The 27,297-nt window shown below is 36.4% G+C and overlaps 1 protein-coding gene across 1 annotated transcript in view; it reads right to left on the bottom strand.

Moving 5' to 3' along the window:
- UNC13C (unc-13 homolog C) overlaps positions 1 to 27,297 on the bottom strand; it is a 676,763-nt gene that overhangs the window by 500,798 nt on the left and 148,668 nt on the right. Inside the window, exons 4-5 of the mRNA XM_049852627.1 lie at positions 17,203 to 17,225; positions 16,551 to 16,615 (exon numbers count right to left, since the gene is read on the bottom strand). Of these exons, the coding sequence (XP_049708584.1) occupies positions 16,551 to 16,615; positions 17,203 to 17,225 (88 nt within the window). The remainder of the gene's footprint in view (positions 1 to 16,550; positions 16,616 to 17,202; positions 17,226 to 27,297) is intronic.

Raw genomic sequence — 27,297 nt, 5'->3', positions numbered from 1 at the left:
TTAACCACTACCCTAAAAAAAAAAAAAAAAATTTTTTTTTTTTTTTTTACATTACTATGGGCAAAATAGTGAATGGTTCAGAAAGCATCAAAAGAAGATGGAAGGAATACACAGAGTCACTATACCAAAAAGGTTTGGTTGACATTCAACAATTTCAAGGGGTGGCATATGATCAAGCCTTGAGTAGGGATTACACCTCAACATAAAGAAAAAAAAAATCCTCACAACTGGACCAATAAAAATAAATAAATAAGCAACATCATAATAAATGGAGAAAAGATTGAAGTTGCCAAGGATTTCATTTTATTTCGATGCCCATGGAAGTAGCAATCAAGAAATCAAATGACGTACTGCATTGGTCAAATTTGCTGCAAAAGATCTCTTTAAAGTGCTAAAAAGCAAAGATGTCACTTTAAGGACTACAGTACACCTGACCCAAGCCATGGTGTTTTAATCACCTCATATGCATGCAAAAGCTGGATAATGAGTAAGGAAGAACAAAGAAGAATCGATGCCTTTGAATTACGGTGTTGGCGAAGAATATTGAATACACCATGGACTGCTAGAAGAATGAACAAATCTTTCTTGCAAGAAGTATACCCAGAATGCTCCTTAGAAGGGAGGACAGTGAGACTTTGTCTCAAGTACTCTGGACATGTTATCAGGAGGACCAGTTCCTGTAGAAGGACATCGTGCTTGATAAAGTAGAGGGTAAGTGAAAAAGAGGAAGACCCTCAGCATGATGGGTTGACACAGTGGTTACAACAATGGGCTGAAGCACAACAATGATTATGAGGATAGCACAGGACCAGGTAGTGTTTCATTCTGTTATGCATATGGTTACTATGTACTGAACAGGCTGGACAGGATCTAACAATAACATTATTCCTAAATATGATAGACATTAGAGATGTTCAGAAATATTCCAGTTTTAACACCTATGTTCATTGCAACATTATTTACAATAGTAAAAAAATGGAAACAATATAAGTGCCCATCCATGGATGTATAGATAAACAAATTGTGGCACATACATACAATGTAATACTATGCAGCTAGAGAGGAAAATGATAAGTTCTTGAAACATAACTTAGATGAATCTGGTGGACATAATGCTGAGTGAAATAAATCAATCATAAAAGAACAAATATTGCATGGACTCACTTTTATAAAAAGGCAAGAACAGGTATATATACAAAAAGCAATGTTCTTTGGTGGTTACAGAGATGTGAAAGGGATGTAGGGAGAATCGCTTTTCTACATAATGTTGTTGTTAGGTGTCATCGAGTTGGTTCTGACTCATAGCGACCCTATGTACCACAGAACAAAACACTTTCTGGTCCTGTGCCATCCTCACAATCGTTGTTAGGCTTGAGCCCATTGTTGCAGCCACTGTGTCAGTCCACCTTGTTGAGGGTCTTCCTCATTTCCACTGACCCTCTACTCTACCAAGCATGATGTCCTACTCCAGGGAATGATCCCCCCTGACAACATGTCCAAAGTAGGTAAGACACAGTCTCGCCATCCTTGCTTCTAAGAAGCATTCTGGTTGTACTTCCTCCAGAACAGATTTGTTCATTCTTTTGGTAGTCCATGGTATATTCAATATTCTTCACCAACACCACAATTCAAAGGTATCAATTCTTCTTCGGTCTTCCAGGTTTCACATGCATATGACGTGATTGAAAATACCATGGAAAAAAAAAATTTGGGGGGGGGTCAGGCACACCTTAGGCTTCAAGGTGACATCTTTGCTTTTCAACACTTTAAAGAGGTCCTTTGTAGCAGATTTGCCCAATGAGATGCATCTTTTGATTTCTTGACTGCTATAGGTGCTGATTGTGGGTCCAAGCAAAATAAAATCTTTGACAACTTCAATCTTTTCTCCATTTATGATGATGTTCCTTATTGGTTTAGTTGTGAAGATATTTGTTTTCTTTATGTTGAAGAGTAATCCGTACTGAAGGCTGTGGTCTTTGATTTTCATCAGTAAGTGCTTGAAGTCCTCTTTGCTTTCAGCAAGCAAGGTTGTGTCATCTACATATTGTAAGCTGTTATGAGTCTTCCTTCAATCCTGATGCCCCATTCTCTTGCATATAGTCCAACTTCTTGGATTGTTTGCTCAGCATACAGATTGAATAGGTACAGTGAAAGGATACAACCCTGACGCACACTTTTCCTGACTTTAAGCCATTCAGTATATCCCCTTGTTTTGTCTGAACAAGTGCCTCTTGATCTGTGTAAATATTCCTCATGAGTACAATTAAGTGTTCTGGAATTCCCATTCGCAGCAACGTTATCCATAATTTGTTACAATCCACACAGTCGAATGCTTTTGCATAGTCCATAGAACACATGTAAGCAACCATCTGGTATTCTCTGCTTTCAGCCAGGATCCATCTGACATCAGCAATAATATCCCTGGTTCCACATCCTCTTCTGAATCCAGCCTGAATTTCTGGCAGTTCCTTTTCAATATACTGCTGCAGCCATTTTTGAATGATCTTGAGCAAAATTTTGCTTGCATATGATATTAATGATATTGTTTGATAATTTCTGCATTCAGTTGGATCACCTTTCTTGAGAATAGGCATAAATATGAATCTCTTCCAGTCAGTTGGCCAGGTAGCTGTCTTCCAAATTTCCTGGCATAGACGAGTGAGCACTTCCAGCACTGCATCCATTTGTTGAAACATCTCAATTGATATTCCATCAATTCCTGGAGCCTTGTTTTTTGCCAATGCCTTCAGTGCAGCTTGGACTTCTTCTTTCAATGCCGTCGGTTCCTGATCATATGCTACCTCTTGAAATGGTTGAATGTCAACTGATTCTTTTTGGTATAAAGACTCTGTATATTCCTTCCATCTTCTTTTGATACTTCCTGAGTCTTTTAGTATTTTTCCCGTAGAATCCTTTCCTATTGCAACTCAAGGCTTGAACTTTTTCTTCAGTTCTTTCAGTTTGAGAAATGCCAAGTACATTCTTCCTTTTTTGGTTTTCTATCTCCAGGTCTTTGCACATGTCATTATAATACTTTACTTTGTCTTATCAAGCCACCATTTGAAATCTTCTGTTCAGTTATTTTACTTCATCATTTCTTCCTTGTGCTTTAGCTGTTTGATATTTGAGAGCGAGTTTCAGAGTCTCTTCTGACATCTATCTTTATAGACACTTGTTATTTTTGGTGATGGGAAAGTTTATACCGAATATGAGTGAAGTCTGCACAACATGACCAATGTAAATGATACAACTGAAAAGTACACAACAATAAGACAATTTAAGTAAATGCTGTAACATATACAAGTTTGCAACAACAGTACTAACAACAAAAAAATATGTGGTTATACAGGTAGATAGATATGCACATATGTGCACAGGAAGGCACATATCACTATATTGATGGGTAGGTATAAGTGTATCTGTAGGCATATGTATACACATGTTTATGTGTCATGCATATATATTCATACATATAATAAAGCACATAGTGGACACAGTTACAGATGCTTCTCAAACATAACCTACCTCACAGAATTGATTTACTTGTTTTGAAGGGCCATATCTCATGGAACAACTCGGCCAATTGACATAACATACTTCATAAAGGTAATTTTCTACATTCTAGTATGGTGAGTAGTTTCTGGGGTTTTAAAAGTTTGCATATAGCCATCTAAGATACAACTAATATTCTGTAATCATCAGGAACAAAAGAGAAAGAAGGAAACCAAAGACTCAAAGAATAAACTAGTCTGCAGGACTAATAACCTACAAGAACTATGGCCTCATCTATCCTGACACCAAAAGAACTAGATGGTGCCTGGCTATCACAACTGACTGTTCTGACCAGGGACACAGGATATAATGGAAGAAAAATGGAGAACAAAACTTAAATTTCTAAAAAAGTTCAGACTTACTGGACAGGTAGAGACTAGAAGAACCATGGAGACTGTTGCCCTGAGATACCCTTTAAACTTGGAATTGAAGCCACTCTTGGAGGTCACCTTTCAGCCAAATAACCAAGTGGCTCATAAAATAAACTTCTTTAAGTAATCATCTACATGAGACCCAGTGGTCAACATTTACCCTAAAGCAAAGATGAGTAGGTAATGGGGTGCAGGGGACCTAGATTAGTGGAAACAGAACCACCACAAGGGAAACAATGAGAATGCTGACACGTTGTTAAAAATGTAACCAATGTCACTGAACAATATGTGTTAAATGGGAACCTAATTTGCTGTGTAAACTTTCACCAAAAATGCAATAAAATGTTTATATATATATATATATGAAATATTCCAATTCTTTTCTCCTTACAAACATGTGGTACAATTACACTTAAATTTTCTCTTTAAAGCTGGGTATTACCATGTGATTAGCTTTGCCCAATGAAATGTGAACAAAATGAGGTGTATCTCTTCATGGTAGAAGCTTTGAGAGTTAGACCCCAATTTGCCACCTTCTAATTTTCCTGCCAGAGAAAAGATTGAAGTTGTCAAGGATTTCATTTTACTTGGATCCGCAATCAATGCCCATTGAAGCAGCAGTAAAGAAATCAAACAACACATTACCTTGGGCAAATCTGCAAGAGACCTCTTTAAACTGTTAAAAAGCAAAGATGTCACCTTAAAGACTAAGGCACACCTGATCCAAGCCATGGTGTTTTCAATCGCCTCATATGTATGTGAAAGCTGGACGATGAATAAGGAAGACTGAAGAAGAATAGATGCCTTTGAAATATGGCATTCGTGAAAAATATTGAATAGACCATGGACTGCCAAAAGAATGAACGAATTTGTCTTGGAAGAAGTACAGTCAGAACGCTCCTTAGAAACAAGGATGGTGAGACTTTGTCTCACGTACTTTAGACATGTTGTCAGGAAGACTCAGTCCCTGGAGAAGGACATCATCCTTGGTAAAGTAGAGGGTCACAAAAAAGAGGAAGACTCTCAATGACACAGTGGCTGCAACAATAGGCTCAAGCATAACAACGATTGTGACGGTGGCACAGAACCTGGCAGTGTTTCACTCTGTTGTATACAGCATCTGCATGAGTTCGAACTGACTAGACAGTGCCTAACAACAACTTCCCTGCAGTGAAATCATGAAGGCATGATATATTGAGACAAAGCCTCTGCTAGCCTGGGTCCCTTAGTGATTATAAAGAGCAGAGCACACCACCACCACCCCAAGCATCTACATGCATTGAAAATGTAGTATGAATGAGAAATAAACTTTATTTGATCAATCTATTACAGCATAACATAGCTTATCCAACTGATATGCCATTTATACTTCATCTTGTAAGAGTCACCTCATTGTTGTGAATGTCTTTTTTATATTAATTCTGTTATTCAATATACTACTTATCTTGAATATGTTACCCACAAATACTATAAGCAGATCTTTTACATTCCCATTCAGTTCCATTAAAAAATAATATGTCTAAAGGAGGATAATATGCTTCAGGGGGATTCCTGAGGCATTCCACTAAAAGTCTCCCCATGAGTATACAATCATGCATAAATTATCACAATTTGGATCCAGTCATTCAACCAGTTACTAATTCATCTAGGGGCTACTCACCTAGGGGATATTCTGAGAATTCTTGGCAAAACATTTTTTGAAATCTAAATAGAAATATATCTACAAAATGTATTTGATACACCTAGAAACACTGTCAGACCAATATATAATGAGCTATTGAGTTCAAAATATCATATATAAAATGATATGGCACTTCCTTAAAAACCAAAAATAGAAATGCCTTATGATCCAGCAATCCCATTCTTAGGAATGTGTCCTAGAGAAATAAGAGCCATCACATGAACAGACACATGCACACCCATGTTCATTGCAGCATTATTCACAATAGCAAAAAGATGGAAACAACCTAAGTTCTCATCAACAGATGAATGGATGGATAAACAAATTATGGTACATACACACAATGGAATACTATGCAACAATAAAGAACAATGATGAATCTGCAAAACATCTCACAACATGGGTGAATCTGTAGGGCATTGTGCTGAGTGAAATAAGTCAATCACAAAAGAGCAAATACTGTATGAGGCCACAAGTATAAAAACTCCCTAAAAGGTTTACACACAGAAAGAAACAATCTTGATGGTTACAAGGAAGGGGAGAGGTGGAGAGGGAAAAACACTAACTAGACAATGGATAAGTGGTAACTTTGGTGAAGGATAAGATAGTACACAACACTGGAGAAGTCAACACAGCTTGACCAAGCCAAGGTCATGAAAGCTTCGTAAACACACCCAAACTCTCTGAGGGACCAAATTACTGGGCTGATGGCTGGGGACCATGATCTTGAGGGACATCTAGCCCAATTGACATAGCATAGTTTATAAAGAAAATGTTCTACACCCTACTTTGATAAGTGGTGTCTGGGGTCTTAAGAGCTTGTGAGCAGTCATTAAAGACACTCCACTGGTCCCACCCCATCTGGAGCAAGGGAGAATGAAGAAAACCAAAGACACAGGGAAAGATCAGTCCAAAGGACTAACGGACCACAAGCACCACAGCCTCCACCAGACTGAGTCCAGCACAACTAGATGGTGCTCAGCTACCACCACTGACTGCTGTGACAGGGATCATAGTAGAAGGTCCTGGACAGAGCTGGAGAAAAATGTAGAACAAAATTCTAATTCACAAAAAAAGACCAGACTTACTAGTTTGACAGAGACTGGAGAAACCCCAAGAACGTGGCCTGGGGACACCCTTTTAACTCACTACTGAAGTCACTCCTGAGGTTCACCCTTCAGCCAAAGATTAGACAGGCCCATAAAACAAAATGAGACTAAACAGGCACACCAGCCCAGGGGCAAGGACAAGAAGGCAGGGGGGACAGAGAAGCTGGTAATGGGAAACCCAAGGTCTAGAAGGGGAGAGTGTTGAGACGTTATGGGGTTGGCAACCAACGTCACAAAACGTGTATTAATTGTTCGGTAAGAAAACAATTTGCTCTGTAAACCTTCATCTAAAGCACAATAAAAAATATTTTCAAAAAATATCATATATAATTGCACAGAACTGACCCAGAAATAAGCATCATTTCTTTGCAAATTACTTCAATTTAACATAATAGTGAAGCAGTCCCACCCTGCAGTCAGAGAGACTTAGTTTTAATCTTAGCTTAGTTGCTGTTTGATCTTGACCAGTTTTAATGTCTTTAAGCTTCAGTTCCCTCATCTATAAAATGAGAAAAATAATTATAATATCTACCTCAAAAAGCTGTATGAAGATTAAAGGGGATACTGCATGAAAAATGCTTAGGTCTGGGTCTGGCGTATTTTAACATTTCAAACATTTTCTTACTATCTTATAATTATGATTTTGACACATTATCTCCACTTCTAAAATAATATCTAAAATGCTTCCTTATAACTACCCTATCGTATTTCAAACTGTTTCTAGATACCAAAAATGACAAAAATCTGAGAACTCTATCTTATTCTTGCTAGTCTTAGATTTAGAGTTGGCTGGACCTGAGAATTGTGGTACAGTTTTGGCAGTAAATTTTAATATTTAATAAAAATTATAACGAACATATTACTTTAAATAGGTAAGCAATGAGTGAGTAATTACTTATAAGGTGATAAAAAGCACACTTTTGTTAGCAGTGATTATTTTATTGCTCGATTACACTACTAAATTATCTGCCTATACAAAAAAAATCTGTTATCTTCCTTCAGGGACATGGTAGATATTTATTAGAAGAACTTAAAAACCATACTGTATATATGCTTTATTAGAAAATAACAATAATTACGCTCAATTCTCCTTTTCTTTTTAAAGATGTATTATATATGTTATGATGCACTCAACAGCCATATCAATTACATTTGGTAAAGAACTAGCAGGTTTAGGAAGCAAGGTATTCATTATATTTTGTTACCTTGGTTTGTGGGGTTATTTTCAATTTTTTTCCTTTTTTGAACTAATAGCTGATAATTTTCTAACACAAGTGACTATTCTGCTCAATGTAACATGATATGTTTTGTAGTTACTGAACTGGCACTGTTTTAAGACCGACTACTTGAATACGATCTTCATAAAGGGTGCATCTGTGATTGTAATTTGCTACTCCTCAAACTCAGAAAATATCCAGAAGGCATTAGAAGATTAAACTTTATTCTGTGCAGTATTACCCATATAGATTAATTGATTCCCTAATAAATTTAAGTGAAGTAATAGATTTTAGAGGTCACGATTATGGATCTAGTTTAAAAGAACTGAAAATGAATGATAATATATAAAATTTTTCAATAAGCAAATTGAATACAGAGAAGGCTTTAGGAGAATGTTGTACTTCTATACAGAATTTTTTCCTGCAACAAGTATACTGCAGACTCCCCTACATTTCGTAACTAGGAATTTTATTTTCTGAGGCTGGATTGTCCCCAGTAGTTGCTACAGAAATGCTCAGCATTAGAAGAGAATATAATTAACACTAGACTGATAGACATTTGTGACTTTCCAAGTTGGAATCTGGAGCAAGAAAAGGAGTCTTGAATGAGAATTACAAGGGTGAGGAGGTAGAAGTAGCACCATGCCTAAGCTTATGTTGGTGTTTTACTTTTCTAGTTAAAAAAGATTTGGCCTCAGGGTCTGGGGGTATGATACAATTTATATCACTAGAATTGAGGTAGGCCTTATAACTTGAGAAAGTGCATTATTGGTGATTCCTTTAAATGTATTTCAGGTCCTGTAAGGTGGAGATAGTCACTCACAAAAAGAAGGGAAAGATGAGTTTCTTGGTTTTTTTTTTATTATTATTATTGGCAATCATCTAAGGATAAGAAGAAAAGCAGATCCTTTCTGAGGAACAACACTAGTCATAATCAACAATTTTTGGAAGGTGCCAGTGCCAGTGGCTAAAGGGAAGTGGTCAGAGTTGAAGGCTGTGATCTCTTTCCCTGAAGGAGCCACTGTCTGCATCCTGGGTTGACAGGGATATGTTGTCATATATATCCTGTGCATCTAAAACAGAAGACTATCTTCCTTAAGGATGAAAGAGTGGCCTTCATACAGAATGTCAATTTGTGAGTTTCCCTTGCCTGCAAGGTATCCCTAAGATCCAGGATGATCCTGAAATTCCATATTCCCAGGTACCATTAAATAATAGAAGTAAAAATATGATTTGGGGAAAGGTTTTTCTATGGTATTTCCTCCAAGCATAGAAGATGGTTTCTATCAGAGTAGATATCAGGTTTCTTGTGGATGTGTGAGGACAGAGGGATCTGTTCCGTAACATCATTACCAGAAGACGTCAGAGTCTTAAACAGTATCTCTGGATTGACTGTGGATGATACTCGAGCCTACGAATTATGAATTGGTGAACAATATTGAATATACCTTCAACTGCCAGAAGAAAGAACTAATCTGTCTTGGAAGAAGTACAGCCAGAGGGCTCCTTAGAAGGGAGGATGGCGAGACTTCATCTTATGTACTTTGGATATGTTATCAGGAGAGACCAATCGCAGGAGAAGGACATCATGCTTGGTAAAGCAGAGGGTCAGTAGAAAAGAGGAAGTCCCACAACTAGATGGATTGACACAGTGGCTGCAACAATGGGCTCAAGCATTACAACAATTGTGAGGATGGCCCAGGACAGGACAGTGTTTCATTCTGTTGTACATAGGGTCACTATGAGTCAGAACAAACTTGATGGCACCTAACAACAACAATACTTGAGCATCTTGGATTTTAGTCTATCGTGATTAGTAAAAGGAGTCCCTGGGTGGTGCAAATGGTTAACACACTTGGCTACTAACCAAAAGGCTGGTGGTTTAAGTCCACCCAGAGGCACCTCAGAAGAAAGGCCTGGTGATCTATTTCTGAAAAATCAAGCACTGAAAACTGTACAGAGCACAGATCTACTCTAACACACAGGGGATTGATGTAAGTCAAAACTAAGTCAACAGCTACTGGTTACTGGTTTTGCATTAGTAAGCAAGAATGTTAAGCTCCAAACTCAGGCCAGGATATGATGTGGTGAAGAAGGTGTCCATCTACAATTTCATATGGAACTTTTCATGAGTTATCAGTAGTTTGAGCATGACAGCTCAATGTTCTTACTTCTTTGAGCTTGTTCTGTGAATTCTTTGTCACTATCTACAATGGAAAAAAAAAATCCACCCCAAGAAACCTATGGAATTTTTAAGATTGTAATTAGTAAGCTTTGCTCTTACTTCCACAAATATAATGCCAAAGGCCAAGGTGTATTTCCCAGTTTAGGGGTTCACTGTCGTGGCCCTGATGTTTTGTGAGTGCATACATTAGAGTCAATGATCGTTTCTGGTCTCTGTGGCTAACTTCAGATTTTACTCTAAAGATTCCATAATTACCTAATTAGTGCTTCCTGACAAAGTTCCAAGAGGGCCTAGTGAAGCATTCAACTGATCCTGAACTAAATAACAGAGCTTGTGGTATCCCAAAGTCAGATGGGCAATGTCCTTGGCTGCAGGAAGCTACTAGCTTAGCAACAGTTCTTGAAGCATGGGCTTTAGAAGCTTAGTGGCCGTACTGCTATCAGCTTTCCTACTTAAGAGGCTGTCTACATAGGCCCAGTTTGTGCACAGGGTAACATGTGGCTGCTCTGTGGAAGGACCAGAGGCAAGGTACTGAGCATTAGCAGGCCTGGCACAATCAGAAGTTCTTCGTAGGGTTAGGACTTCCCCAAGGACCACACAGGCTCCTTTACAGCTTTATAAATACTTTGTGGCATGATTGGACCTGACCTTAGCCTAGAGATGCCAGGGATTGTTTAGCCTACAGTAGTTGAAGCAAGACAATTCCCATTCATTGCTTTTATAAAGAGCAATGTGAAAAAGGTTCTCCAATTGTGAATCACAAATAGGTCTCCTTCTCAAAGAAGTAATAACAGAGTGGATTAGAGGAAATTTTTAACACAGTGTGAATTTATATCTAGAGTAGTCTAAAGTGCTTAGATTTTAGATATAGAAACAAAGATAAAATTCTTATCTTAGTCCAATTACAGTAACATTTTCATAGTTTTGCTCAGTATAACCTTCAAAATTCCTCCAAACTAGAGAAAAGGGGGTTCACAGCCAAAAGCAGAGTGGCCTCCTGATCAGGGGGTTAGCTCTAACATGAGGAAAATCCCTTGATAGTTTTTTCCTGTAAGTGCTCAGTAATACTGGTTTGAGGAGGGTGGGGGCTAGCTGCTTTTTAAACTCATAGTACTTTGCATGAGTGTCTCATGCTGAGTCCATGAATGTTTCAAGAACCATTTTTCTTAAAATGCAATAGGCCAGAATATCCTCAGGTAAGTAATTCTAACCAATTGATCCAAGAGGCTGTCCTTTTTAAAACTAAACTAATTTACAAGTGAGGTCCTAGTATGGGCAAAAAGCCGTCATAAGCTTTATGGAAGGAAATCTAAGTGAGAGAGACCTTCCCTATGCACATAAGAAGTACACAATCAGGTTGGAGGATAAGAGTCTTGTTCAAACTGTGTAATTTAAGAATGTAAAATGTACTATAGAAATGACATGAACAAGTGGGAACCCAGAAAAGGGAAAGATTACTTCCCCACTATAAAAATACAAACAGAAATTAGGAAGAACTTTCAAAGCTATGTGGAAACATTGATACTTTACATTGCAGAATATGGGGAGCCATTAAGTACATTTAAGTAGAAAAAGCTGTGTTTTAAGGAGATTAACATTTAACAGCATGTAGCATGTACTTAATGCAGAGGAAGAAATTCATGAAGGAATATCAGTTTTCAATTAAAAAAACCCAGTGCCGTCGAGTCAATTCTGACTACTTAGGTAAAATATACTGAGGGCTAAAACTAGGTTGGTGGCAATATGAATAAAAATAAATTGAAAAAATACAGGCACAGTCATTAAACTGCTATGACACAGTAAATTTTTAAAATGAGTTCTTTTTGCATTTAATAACCCTTGTTATAATTAACAATCCCTAATTCAGCATTACCTAAACATATAGTGCACTCCTTATGTACCAAATCCCCTGGGGAACTCTTCTATAAAACAACTAACTTAGAAGTCAGAGAAGGACGAAGACTTCCACTTTCTTCGAAGAATAACCTTCTACTGTGGTTGAAGTAAACTGTGTCACGTGGGGGCTGTGTCATATCATGTGCCATTTTCTTAATATTTGGCAACCTGGTTCAGAGCATGCAAGCATGGTGGTGTACGTGGGAGAGTCAACTCATGGGTACGGGGTTATAGCAGTAGAAGCTGCTCTAGGCTAGGTTTAGGAGAATTTCTAGCCCTCGAAAAATAAGGAAGGTACCTGAGGTAAAAGGAAATAATCTGATTTATGGACTAAAAAAAACTAGATAGGAAAAATTGAGCAAAGTTATCAGCTACTAGACAGAATACTTCTGGTAAGAGTAAGGTGGATTAAAAGCCCCTGGAGAGTAATACAACCTTAGCTTCTGTTACGATTTTAGACCCAGGCTAAACATAGAGGTCAAAACAAGGAGTAGGGAAGAGGACATGTGGGCAGTATGCAACCTCTTAAACTTCATAAATAAAAAAGCAATGTCAGAAATTTCAATAGTATATTAAACCAGCTGCATTCATATGTTATGAAACTTAACTCAGGTTCTACAACAGCAATAAAAATCACTATTTTAAAATAGAAGCAAATTTAAAAACGAAGGAATAGTACAGAACTTTGGATGATATTTGGCTTATTCAAACTCACCAAATTATTTGTTTATGGCAATAATTGCACAGTCTCATGTATCTTGACAGTTATTTCTTATTTTTTGGTAATAGTACTCATTCGAAAATGAGGTCAAAACAGAATTTTTTCTTTTTTTTTTTTTGTAAATCTCTTGGTGTCCTGGCCCTTCAACGGTTCTCTCAATTTTTCCCTCCTTTTGCTTCTTCTCGTTTCTCTCACCATCACCTCTTCCCTGGCAAGATTCAACAATCCTGGTGGTGGTTGGACAGGAGTCACCAGAATCCTGGGTTTATGGAAAGCAGCCATAACCTAGTTCAGCACAATGGACAGGGGATAAACCTTCCTACACAGACTCAAAGAACTTAGCTGCAAGAGATTCATTCTGCAGAGGGCACGGATGACTAGAGGAGAAAGGAAAGAAAGAGGGTGATTGTCTCCTCTCTTAAACTATATTTCCTGTTATCTTCATCATTGTTTTATAGACTTGCTTGAATTTTGGTGAAGACAAGGCTGGTACTTCAATAATTGAAAGAAAACAATATATAGAAGCCTTGCAGTGTTCTTCATCATACAACTCTGACTACTAATGCCCAGGGAAAGGTGAACTTAAGTCATATGCAAGCAACACTAAAAGAGTATCATTCTCATTTAAAAGGTTGTTCATATTTGGAGAAGGTACTCACCTGGTTTATTCACTATCATTTACTAGTTTCATCAAATTGACTTATCAGTAGTTGTATCAAGTTGACTTATTATGCAGAGGGACACAGAGCTATATTACTAAGATCGCCTTAGAGAGAACCTGCTGAGAAGTGTGTACTTGCCTCACAACCTCCAGTTGCTGCATCTCAATAGTCCACTGCAACATTCATTCACACTCTCCCCAGCCTGCTCACAGCCAATGACTGAACATGGAGGAAGTAATAGAGCTGGTCCATTTATACCCAGTGTGGGACTCCTCTAACAGGAAATGCTTTCTCTAGGACTCCCCACTGGCCTGATTGGGAATGTCTCATAACCTCATTGCAGTTAAACTGAGGCTTTTCAAACCCAACCCTCCTTCCATCCCCCTCCCCCTCCTTCACAGGTGTCAGCCCCATATCATGAACTAAAGGCTCTTCTTGCCTATTCCTGTTGTTTCTCCACTTTATCTTTCAGAGGTGTTTTCCCAATAAAGTTCTTATACTTCTAATACTGTACTGTGTGCATGCTTCTTGTATGACTCTTAACTGACATATACGACAAAAGTTAACAAAACCTTATAAAGCCACAAAATTGCATAAAATGTCAAATTTATTGATTTCACTAAAACATGCATCTTTCCAGTCTTCTCTCTCTTCCCTCCCTTTGGTTAAACTTTTCTCTTTCCCTCTCTCAATTTCCTTCCCAGAGCCTGTTTAAATTTTTTGTTGCTACAGATTGGAATAACAGAATGAAACTTCGCATGTCTTTTACAGCAATACTTACAGGAGATAGGCAGAGATTAAGCAGAAATAAGATAGCAGCAATGTTACCTCTATTATTTGGTTTCAGTGTGTATAGATTGTTTTTTCATTGACACGTGAGAAGGAGGAGGGAAGGATGAATGTGGTTTGGCTTTGAACTGATTAGGGATGTTGAAGGTAGAAAAAAAAGAATGTAGTAGAATTGTCACGAAGAAGTAATGGCTCCCTAACTTGAAAGTCAGCTCCAGTCTCAGCTCTCCAGGACAGTAGAAGTTGTGCTACTTAGAAAGATAATAGTAGTAATTTATTTTATTAAAGAGATATATAAATATTTACAGAAAAAGTAAAATAAGAAACAAATCTTTCTGAAAGAGCTTGTGATTAGAGGCTCAGGAAATAAAAATTATCATCTCCTTCGCATACTATCATAACTGAAAAATTGCTTGGAAAGTCCTTGAAATTATCAGTTTCTGGTATAATAATGACATGGAAGTGACCTATTCGAAATGCAAAGATGACCTATTTTAATTAGACATTTACACAGCAGGCACTTAACAAAAACATGGATGCAGGTTAACTCTATTGCTTTGATAACAATAAAGGTCCATAATCAGTCATGAGCTAGGAAGGTGAGTTGTTATGAAGTGATGCATGTCATAGGTGGTGGAAGTTGCAGGACCTATAAGATCACACACTCTGATAAGACTTGTGTATGGCATAGGGAAGGACAGAGTAGTTCATTTATTATCTGAATTCTCTATGAATAATTGATAGCGAGCTTTTATCATAACTGGTTTGCATAACATTCAATTTCTTGCGACATCACAAATGGAATATAAGTAATTCATATATTTATCTTAAGGACTTTGAAGAGTTTATAGAAATAATGTATTAATTCTATTTGGCACAAACAAAACAAATATTATGTATATCATTTTCCAGAAATTTAAAAATTTTAACAAATTTAATCAAAAAATGTTTTATCTAAAGTGACATATAGATATATTCAACAAACAATTTTCAAAGAATGAGGATACTATAAAACAGAACTCTGAAACTGTATCTTTGCCTAAAAAATCCTTGCTGCAGCTAAAACATCTGTCTAAATTTCACAAATGCGTTCAGATTTCAACATTCAAAACATAACACATACATATAATACATACATATTTGTATATATGTGTGTATGTGTGTGTGTGTGCATGCACACAAGCACACATAAGTTTCGGTTCACAATTACACTTTCAAAAATCTAGCTATTATGTTTACAACAGTATCATTTACAGCAATGAAACCTAGAAATTATATTGAAAGTCCATCCATAGAAGAATAAACAAATAAGCATTACATAACAGTCGTGAAATATTCACATCAGAGATAATGGAGTGAAAATTTTCTAAGACACATTGTTAAATAGAAAAAAAAGAAAAGAAAAATGGAAGTTGTGGAGGCAATATAGCATAGTTATGAAGAACAGAAACTCTGAAACTAGATTAAAGGATCAGAATACTGACTTTGTCACTTCCTAGCTATATGGCAGAAGAGCTTTTTTAACCACTTTGTACATCAGTTTCCTCATTTGTAAGTAGGGGTCAAAACAGTACTTACCTCATTGGGTTACTGCAAGGATCAAGGAAGGCAATACACGTGAAACCTTTAGAACGTCACCTGACACAAAGTCAGCAGTAAACTAGTGTTTATTTATCTATAGAATGGCCAAATTTATATTAAAATGCATAGATATACATAATACAAAATTACTTACTTTATGTGACATAGGTATGTATGTATGCACATAGAAAAAGGCTTATAAGGATACAGACCAAATTGATATGCTGGTGTGCAACTGGAAAATAACAGGGGTCCTTTGCTTTTGTTTGAATATTTTACATGGAAAATATAATTCATACATTGTTTTGTAATTAAATAGCAAATACTTTGAACAGTTATTAAACGGAATACTATGCAACAGTCAATATAATGATACAGGTTACACTCATTGACTTATTGACAGGGAAAGGTGCTCACACACATATCATTAAGGGCAAAAAAGTAAATGGTAAGATAGTATGAGTTGTAATAATATGACATTCATTTACGTAAAACTGTACAGTTATATTTGCCTCTGAAGTGACAGTGTTGACAGTTAATCTGGTTAGGTGATTTACATATATATATGTATGTATGTATATATATTCATATTGTCAGAAAATTTTGCCATGAGCATGTATGCTTTTATTGCTAAAAAAAATAACACTTTATTTTGAAAATGGATCCAACAATTAGACTAGCTAATTATATCATCATGTGTCTGTATTCAAAATATACATTTTGAGAGCACAGCCAAGTAACACTGATGAATGGAATGAATTAGAAAGTTTGTGAATGTACACTTACCCACCAAACTCCTGGAGTGCAGAGAATTTGGAAGCATCCAAATCATTGCCACTTACTATTCGAGCCTTAAATGAAGAACAAGAAAAAATAAAACAACAACAACAAAAAAAACAGGCTTTTAGCACACTACAGCTTTATGTACACTAAACTGGGTCACGGGCCAATGGTACTAGACACATGACACCTATTAAGACAAATGCTGAGTAGGGTCAGCTCCAAGTCAAAACCACCATGTTTTTGTGAGTGGAGGTTTTGAAATTAGTTGTCAGCATTTAAAGAAAAGCACTGGCAGAGTCCAAGAAAATATATTCCAAATACTATTTGCCCTTCAAAGCTGAATGTGCAGTGAAGATCATGAATCAGTCAGGAAGGTTATGATTAGCCACACTTAAGAACAGATGCTGTGTTTGACTGTAGCAGACCCCTAGGTTGGCAAGTGTAAGCTAAAGAAAGCACAGCTGGCAAAGTGTAACCTCTTCATAAATGCAACATACTGGGGCACACTTAAAGGACAACCAAGGAATGAAAAGCTGGGATAACATGCACATTTCACAACTAAAACAGAGGAACCAAAACATATCTAATATGTCACAAACAAACATGTACAAAAGACGAGATCCCTCGAAAGGGAAGAGAAAGCGTGATTTAAGACCTTTTCATCCACAGAACTGCTATCTGAAAGAGAATCAGGAAAAGGATAAATGTTAGGTGGAGAACTTCTCAGGAAATCATTTAAACATATACATGAACAAAGCGTTACTATGTTAAAAAAAATGTTACAGTGTCTAAAATCAGAGTTTCAAAGTTGAACCCCCAAGGGATCAGGGATACTTGATCCTCGTAAGACAAAGAGCTAGAAAATATGTCAGAATGCTTGAGAAGTAGTGACTATATAGGACAGTACAACTGCCCCATAGGGTTTCCTAGTGTAATCTTCACAGAAGCAGACTGCTACATCTTTCCACTGCAGAGTGGCTGCTGGGTTTGAATTGCTGACCCTTCAGTTAGCAACCGACTGCTTAACCACTGAGCCACCACGGCTCCTTTTTTAATTATCAGCCGGCCCCTTTTATTCACTTGGACTCCATTCTTGTATCTCTGCTATATTCTCCTCCCTTAAGCTTTTCTAAAATATAGATATGATCATGTTATTTCCCTTCTTAAAACCCATCAATGTCACCCATCTCACTCATGAAAGAAAATCTGATCCAGATCTACTGTGGTCTCATGATTATCATTCCTGACCCACATCCTGCACTTTGGCCTCAACTGAATTCTTGAAATCCCATTTCCTTGTCTTTCTCTCTCAAATCTATTTGCCTTTGCATTTGTTTCCTTCCTCTAAAATAACTGACCCCCTTCTTAATCTAGCTAAGTCCTATCATCCTCCAAAACTCAGCTCAAGCCTAAACCCAAAAACCCATGGCCCTGCACATAAGTGTTGTTCAAGGTGCTTTCCTCTGTGCTCATCTTCATCCTTTGTTTACTTATCTGCAGTCCTCCCAGAATATGAGCTCCTTTATGACAGTCTGTTTTTTAATCCTCTTTTTAAGGTCTTTACTATTTTTCTGAAATTAGGAAATGACCAATAAATGTTTGCTGAACATATATTAAACCACCTGAATTGGCTACAACACTTTACAGAAAAAAACATTGCCATTGAGTAGATTCCAACTCATAGTAACTTTACAGGACAGGGTAGAACTGCCCCATTGGGTTTCCAAGGAACTGCTGGTGGATTTGAACTGCTGACCTTTTGGTTAGCAGCCAAGTTCTTAACCACTGTGCCATGAGGGCTAACACCTAAATATATGAATAAAGGGGAACATTATTTCATCTTCCTGTATAAACGGAATAGATTATTTTCTAATAGATTTACATATTTAACAGCCAAAATCCTAATGGCAGATTGCTGTAACTTGAAATTATTTCAAAGTGTAAACAGGTTAATAAACAAGTGAGACTAACTAAGACTTTTTAATGGAGCATTTGGAAGAGGGTGTATACAAATATTAAAATATTAGAAATCTGTAACAGCTAGAAAAAAGTATGGTCTTTGCAAAACAATATATTAAAAGATCAATGAAACATAAAATATGACCAGGTAGCATATCCTTATCTTTAAGAACTTTAAGAAGTAAGAAAGAACACATTGTTATCAAAGGGAAAGAGAAGCTCTAGTCAAGAAATGGTGCTTAGACAATGAGTTAAATAGTTGTAATATTCACTTGTATCCTTATCTCATACATATCCTAAAGTTCCAGATATATTAAAGAGTAAAAAAAGTAAAATATAAAGAATATTTATTAAACCTATGGAATGAGTAGAAACTTTTGAAATTAGGGGTGAAAGAAGAAATTACAAAGAAAAATTTGAGAAATTTCCTATATCTACTTAGTACTATGAGTCAGAATCAACTCGACAGCAATGCGTTTGGATTTTTTTATTTAGTACTTCTGACCATAAAAACAATTAAAAATAAATTTAACATATATTTCCTGAAAATATGTATATGAATTAGCTGGACAATAAATAAAAAAGACCAAAGAAAAATTGATGGGTTTGAATTATGGTGTTGGTGAAGAATATTGAATATATCATGTTGTTATTGTTAGGTGCCGTCGATTCAGTTCTGACTCATAGCAGCCCTATGCACAACAGAGCGAAACACTTCTCGGTCCTGAGCCATCCTCACAATTGTTGCTATGCTTGAGCCCATTGTTGCAGCCACTGTGTCAATTCATTTCATTGAGGGTCTTCCTCTTTTTTGCTGACCCTCTATTTTATCAAGCATGATATCCTTCTTCAGGGACTGATCCCTCTTGATAACATGTCCAAAGTATGTGAGACATAGTCTCACCATCCTTGCTTCTAAAGAGCATTCTGGCTGTACTTCTTCCAAGAGAGATTTATTCTTTCTTTTGGCAGTCTGTGGTAAATTCAATATTCTTCTCCAACATCACAATTCAAAGGCATCAATTCTTTTTTAGTCTTCTTTATTGATTGTCCAGTTTTCACACACATATGAGGTGACTGAAAGCACCATGGCTTGGGTCAGGCACTTTAAAGTGCTATTTTGCAGCAGATGTGCCCAATGCAATGTGTCCTTTGATTTCTTGACTGCTGCTTCCATGGGTGTTGATTGTGGATCCAAATAAAATGAAATCATTGACAACCTCGATCTTTTCTCCATTTATGTTGGTCCAGTTGTGAGGACTTTTGTTTTCTTTATGCAGAGGTGCAATCCATACTGAAGGCTGTGGTCTTTGATCTTCATCAGTAAATGTTTCAAGTCCTCTTCACTTTCAGCTAACAAGCTTGTGTCATCTGCATAACACAGGTTGTTAATAAGTCTTCCTCCAATCCTGATGCCCCATTCTTCTTCATATGGTCCAGCTTCTCAGATTATTTGTTCAGCATACAGATTGAATAGGTATGGTGAAAGAATACAACCCTGATGCACAACTTTCCTGACTTTAAACCAACCAGTATCCCCTTGTGCTATTCAAACAACTGCCTCTTGATCCATGTACAGATTCCTCATAAGCACAATTAAGTGTTCTGGAATTCCCGTTCTCCACAATCTTATCCATAATTTGTTATGATCCATATGGTTGAATTCCTTCATATAGTCAGTAAAACACAGGTAAACATCTTTTTGTTATTCTCTGCTTTTAGCCAGGATCCATCTGACATTAGCAATGATATCCTTGATTCCAGGTCATCTTCTAAATCTGGCTTGAATTTCTGGCAGTTCCCTGTCAATATATACTGCTGCAGCTGCTTTTGGATGATCTTCAGAAAAATTTTACTTACATGTAATATTAATGATATTGTTTGATAATTTTCATATTTGGTTGTATCACCTTTCTTGGGAATTGGCGTAAATATGGATCTCTCCCAGTCAGTCGGCCAGGGAGCTATTTTCCAAATGTCTGTGCCATAGACTAGTGAGCAGTTCCAGCACTGCATCAATTTGTCGAACATTTCAATTGCTATTCTGTCAATTCCTGGAGTCTTGCTTTTTGCCAATGCCTTCAGCACACCTTGGACAGTACCATGGACTGCCAAAAAAAAAAAAAAACCAATCTTCTTGTAATAAATACAGCCAGATTGCTCCTTAGAAGCAAGGATGGCAAGACTAAGTCTCACATACTTTGAACATATTATAGGAAGGAAAGTTGACACATGAGAGCTGAAAACAGTTTAGAGAAAACTCATTAATGTAATCAGAGTATTGTTGGGTTTCTATTTACCATTACAGAGTACCTACTACGTGTTATATATTCTGCTAAGCACTTTATCTGCTCTTTCATGGAATTTTTTTGACTCTCTTGTGAGGTACTAACACATATCACACTCCGCTTGGTAGAGAGTCAGTGAAAGAGAGGAAGACCATCTGTGAGATAGACACAGTGGCTACAACAATGAGCTCAAGCATAACAATGATTGTGAAGATGGTGCAGGACCAGGCTCCATTTCATTCTGTCGTACATGGGATCATGGTGAGTTGGAATTGACTCAATGGGTACCTAACAACAACATCAACCCACTCTGCTAAGGCAAAGGAAGCACTTTGGTATGGCTCACATTTCAAGTGTCATTCTAGATGAAATGGGGTGGGTGCCAAGTGAGAGAGTAATCCCAATGTAACTCATATCTCATATACCATTGTTATTTCCCTTACGGGCTGACAGAAATCTGAGAAATTGAGCCACAATGACAATACAATGTGATAAGGGTATATGAGACATGAGAACAACATGATATAGGAGCACAGAGAAAAGAACTACTAACCCTTCAGCCAGAGAGGACATTAGGTTTGGAAAAGATTCATGGGAGAGATTATATACAAGTGGGTGTTTGTCAAAGGATGAAGGCATCTTGGCAGAGGGAAAAGAATTTACGAAGGCACTGAAGCTTGGAAGACCACAGACTATTAGGAACTGAAATATGTGACAGTAAAGGTAGACGTGTAGGGTTTGTAGTATGAAAAGCCTTATATGGTCTAAGAACAAATTTAAGTTATATCCTAATTGCAATGCGGAACCACAGGTTGTTTTTGAGCAAGAGAGTGAAATATAACATCAGAGTTTTATCTTCTCTTTTTAAACCCAGTCCAGCTGTCCTGACAAAAAAATAGTGTAGAAAGATTCTGCCCTCTGGTCCACCTATACCACAGTGCCACACACAAATTCTAGGTAATGTAATTTTAAAAACATTAAAACATATCTAAGCTCAAAAAGGAGTCCTTGGGTGGTGTAAACAGTTAACACTTTCAGCTGCTAACTGAAAGGTTGGAGGTTTAAGTCCACCCAGAGGCAACTTGGAAGAAAAGTCTGGTGATTTACTTCCAAAAAATCAATGATTTAAAACCCTACGGAGCACAGTTCTACTCTGACACACATACAGTTGCCATAGTTGGGACTGACTCGATGGCAACTGAATAACTCATTTAAGCTCAAAAACAACAACAAAAAGTAATATCCCAATCACTACAAATGAAGAAGAAACTCAAAACTAATAGTGGATGGAGTAAAAGCCAAAATTGCTCAGAGGGGTGCGGGAACAATTCATTCATTCATCCAACATTGATCAAGTGCCTTCTAAGTGCCAGGCATTATGCTAGGGACTAGGGATGCCATGATCCAAAGATGAATAACACTGCTTGTCATGGAATTTTCATATAAAAAGTGAGCCCACACCACTGAATCTGTGCACAAGGAAAGCTGGAACTTTCTGGAGCTACCTAGATATAGCAGAAGTCAACACAGTATAAAAACACTCATACAGTATAAATGCATGGGGTAAAAATCACCTATGGAAATGGAGAAGCAACATGCAAGTTTCCGTTCACTTAGGGCATGAATAGAAAAATTTACCCGTCAAAAATAGTAACCTTAGGCCTGTATCAAGTATGGGTGTGGGATCAGAATTCACACCAAACTGAAATACATTTATTCTTTTCAAATAAAATACAATTAAAAATTGATGATGTACCTGGCCACAAAAAAAGCCTCAACATATTACATGGAAGTATATCACATAAACTAAATAAGAAATCAACAATAGTTGGCATTTAAAGGAAGGAAGGAAGGAAGGAAGGAAGGAAGGAAGGAAGGAAGGAAGGAAGGAAGGAAGGAAGGAAGGAAGGAAGGAAGGAAGGAAGGAAGGAAGGAAGGAAGGAAGGAAGGAAGGAAGGAAGGAAGGAAGGAAGGAAGGAAGGAAGGAAGGAAGGAAGGAAGGAAGGAAGGAAGAAAAAAAGAAAGAAAGAGAGAGAGAGAGAAAGAAAGAGAGAGAGAAAGAGAGAAAGAAAGGAAAGAAAAGAAGAGAGAAAGAGAGAGAGAGAGAAAGAGAGAGAGAAAGAGAGAGAGAGAGAAAAGAGAGAAAGAAAGAGAGAGAGAGAGAAAGAAAGAGAGAGAGAGAAAGAAAGAGAGAGAGAGAGAGAGACAGAAAGAAAGAAAGAGAGAGAGAGAGAGAGAGAGAGAGAGAGAGAGAGAGAGAAAGAAAGAAAGAGAGAAAGAAAGAAAGAAAGAAAGAAAGAAAGAAAGAAAGAAAGAAAGAAAGAAAGAAAGAAAGAAAGAAAGAAAGAAAGAAAGAAAGAAAGAAAGAAAGAAAGAAAGAAAGAAAGAAAGAAAGAAAGAAAGAAAGAAAGAAAGAAAGAAAGAAAGAAAGAAAGAAAGAAAGAAAGAAAGAAAGAAAGAAAGAAAGAAAGAAAGAAAGAAAGAAAGAAAGAAAGAAAGAAAGAAAGAAAGAAAGAAAGAAAGAAAGAAAGGAAAGACAAAAGAAAGAAAATACCCCCATCCAAAAAAGAAAAAAACATGTTTGGAAACTTATAAACATTCCTTAATATTATTTACAGAGAAAACTCGCCATAGAAAGTATGAAATATTTATGACTAAACTAAAATTAAATGAGATCAATGAAACAGAGTTGGTTCTTTGAAAAGATCAATATCATTAACAAGCCCTTGGCAGGACTCACAAAGGAAAAAAAAAAGACTGATTACTAAAATTAGGAGTTAAACAGAGGATATTGCTACAGATCCTACAGACATCTGTAAACAAATCTACACACATAAATTTGGCAACTGGATGAAATGGGCCAATTTCTCAAAACACACGAACTATCCCAACTATCCAATATCAAGTAGATAACTTGAATAGCCTCATAACTAAAAATCATAATTAAAAATCTCCTGAAAAAGAATATGCAGGCCCAGATGGTATCACCGTAGAATTTTACCAAACCTTTAAAAAATTAATATCAAGTCTATACAATCTCTTTGAGAACATAGAAGAGGGATACTTCCCAACTTATTCTAGGAGGCCGATGTTACCTTGATACCAAAACCACACAAAGAGAGTACAAAGAGAAAATAGAACAACATCCTCAAGAATATAGATGTGGAAAATTTTGACAAAATATTAACAAATACAACTCAGCAACAAATAAAAAGAATATAGTGACTGAGTAGTATTTATTTCAGGGATACTTTTAGGCTGGTTCAATATTCAAAACTTAATCAATGTAATCCACCATGTTACCAGATGAAGAAAGGAAATCCATGTGGTCACATCGATAGATTTAGAAAAATCATTTGACAAAATTCAACAATGATTTATGATAAAAATTCTTAGAAAAGAATAGATAACTTGATAAAAAACCATCTACAAACAAGCTATAGCTAATGTGCTTAACAGTGAAAATGCAATGCTTTCTCCTAAGATCAGAAACACGTGTGTCGACTCTTGTCTCTCTTATTCAACATAATACTGAAACCACTAGGCAGACAAATAAGGCAAGAAAAAGAAATAAAGACATACAGACTGGAAAGATCCAACAAAACTGTTTCTATTTGCAGATGACATGATTGCTTATGCAGAAAATCTCAAAAAAATACACAAAAAGAAAAACTTAAAAAACTAAGAAGTGAGTTTAGCAAGGTTGCAGAATATAAGATAAATATAAAAGAAAAACTTTGTTTCTGTATACTGGCAATGTATATACAAAATCAAAATTTAAAATGCCATACCATTTACAATTCCTCAAAAAATGAAATACTTAGATATAAATCTAGCAAAACACAAACAAAACTTGTAGGCAGAAATTACACAATGCTGATGAAAATAATCAAAGAATATCTTAATAACGGAGAGGTATATACCATGTTCTGGATTGAAAGACAACATAATAAAGATGTCAATTCTCTCCATATTTATATATAGGTTTAACACAATTCCTATCAAAATCACAAGATTTTTTGTAGATATAGACTAGGTTCCTCTTTTAAAATGCATATGAATGGCAAAGCAACTAAAATAGCTAAAAATAATTCTGGAAAAAAAGAATAAAATGTGAGGAATAACTGTACCTCATTTCAAGACTTACATAGTTACAGTAATTAAGATAGTGTGGTATTGGTGAGTGGAAAGACATACAGATCAATGGAACAGAAGAGAAAGCCCAGAAATAGATCCAAACAACTATGGCCAACTGTTATTTTGACAATGATGCAAAAGCAATAAAAATGGAGAAAAGATAGGCTTTTCAACAAATGGTGTTTGAGCAATTGGATAGCCATAGGCAAAAAAAAAAAAAAAAAAAGCCTCAAATAAAACTCACACTTTGTTTAAAAATTAACTAAAAAAATGTATCATATATTTATATGTGAAATATTAAACTTCTGGTTATAAACATAGGGTAAAAGCTTTAAGACCCATGGCTGAGTGAGGAATTCTTAACCATGACACCAAAAACATGATAGAAAAATAAAAGCAATAATTTGGACTTCATCAAAACTAAAAACTCTGCTCTGGGGAAGATCTTGTTTAGAGGATGAAAGCTATGGACCGGAAGAAAACAATTGGAAATTATGCATCTGACAAAGACTAGCACCTACAATGTATGAAGAACTTTTAAAACTCAACAGTGAAACGCAAATACTATTAGAAAAAAAGCAAAAAACATGAAGAGACATTTCACTAAAGAGGATGTATGGATAGTAAACAGGGACATGAAAAAATGTTCGACATTGTTAGCTATTAGGGGAATTCAAATTAAAACTATGATGAAACGTCTCTCCACACCTATTAGAACAACTAAACTAAAAATAGTGACAATGCCAAATGCTGGAGAGGATGAAGTAAAATTGGATTTCTCATTTATTGTTAGTGAGAATATAAAATAATGTAGTTACTCTGAAAAAGTTTGTCAGTTGTTTAAAAAAAAAAGGAACTAAAAATACACTTGTAATATGACCCAACGATTGCACTCCTGGGCATTTATCCTAGAAAAATAAAAAAATCATGTCCACGCAAAACCTACACATGATTTTTCATAGCAGCTTTATTTGTAATACCCAAAAATGGAAACAACCAAAGTATCCCATGATGGGCGAGTGGTAAAACAAACTGTGGTACATCCATACCATGGGTTACAACTGAGCAATAAAATGAACAAACTACTGCAATAACTTAGAAGGATCTCAAGGGCATTACGTTAAATGAAGAAAGCCAGTTTTGAAATGTTTGAATAATAGTCATATTAACTGGTCGTTCCTGTAGACATATGAATATTATTCTATCACTGACAACGTTGTACTTCAGGATAGATCTTGAAATGTCCTTTTTGAAGATGAATGCAATGCCATTCCTCTTCAATGTGTCATTCCTGGCATAGTAGACCATATGCTTGTCTGATTCAAAATGGCCAATACCAGTCCATTTCAGCTCACTAATGACTAGGATATAGGTGTTTATGTATTTCATTTCACTTTTGATGATTCTAATTTTCCTAGATTCATATTTTGTACCTTCCACATTCTTATTATTAATGTATATGTGCAGCTGTTTCTTCTCATTTTGAGTCTTGCCACATCAGGTAATGAAGATCCCGAAAGCTTGACTCCATCCATATCATTAAGGTCAACTCTACTTTGAGGAGGCAGCTCTTTCCCAGTGATATTTTAAATGCCTTACAACGTAAGGGGCTCATCTTCTGGCACTGTATCAGGCAATGTTCCACTGCTATTCATGATGTTTTCCCCGGTTAATTTTTTTCAGAAGTAGACTGCTAGGTCCTTCTTCCTAGTCTGTCTTAGTCTGGAAGCTCCACTGAAACTTGACCACCAGCAGGCAACCCTGGTAGTATTTGAAATACCGGTAGCATAGCTTCCAGCAACACACAAGCCACTGTTGTATGACAAACCGACAAATGAGTTGGGGCTTTAATACTTTTTGATGAATTATGCAACCCAGTTTTTATTCTTATAATAGATTTGGACCCCTTATGAGCAGGAACAATATCTTATATCTTTACTCATGTAGTTACACTTCTGGGGCTTTTCATTCCTCGTGTGGATCCATTTTTCTATCTGATATGATTTTCCTGCTGCCTGAAAGGCTTACCTTAATATTTTTTGTAATGTGGATCTGACAGTGTCTTTTATCCTTTGCCGGCTTATACAATTTGCTCTTTACGATCTGTGTTGAGCATTTTGCTTATGATATGCCTTGGTGTAGTTTTTTTTTTTCTTCATGTTTCTTGTGCTTCGCCAAAAGGGAAAAATCCATGTTAAGTTTTTTTTTTTTTTTTTAATTTAAATGTCTTTCCTTTTTCAAGGAAGAGATTATGAAAATGAGTAATACTCTTTTTTTTATTATTACTTTTGATGGTGTTTTGTCAATCAGAATTTTCTTCCAACTTCCCACTCTATAGCAGGGAGTACAGTGGGAGGTTTGAATCT

Source organism: Elephas maximus, chromosome 13 (genome assembly GCF_024166365.1).
Source record: "Elephas maximus indicus isolate mEleMax1 chromosome 13, mEleMax1 primary haplotype, whole genome shotgun sequence".
In the NCBI taxonomy this organism is placed as follows: domain Eukaryota; kingdom Metazoa; phylum Chordata; class Mammalia; order Proboscidea; family Elephantidae; genus Elephas; species Elephas maximus.
The sequence above is the reverse complement of the archived record's forward strand: the minus strand, read 5'-3'. Positions and strand labels throughout refer to the sequence as shown.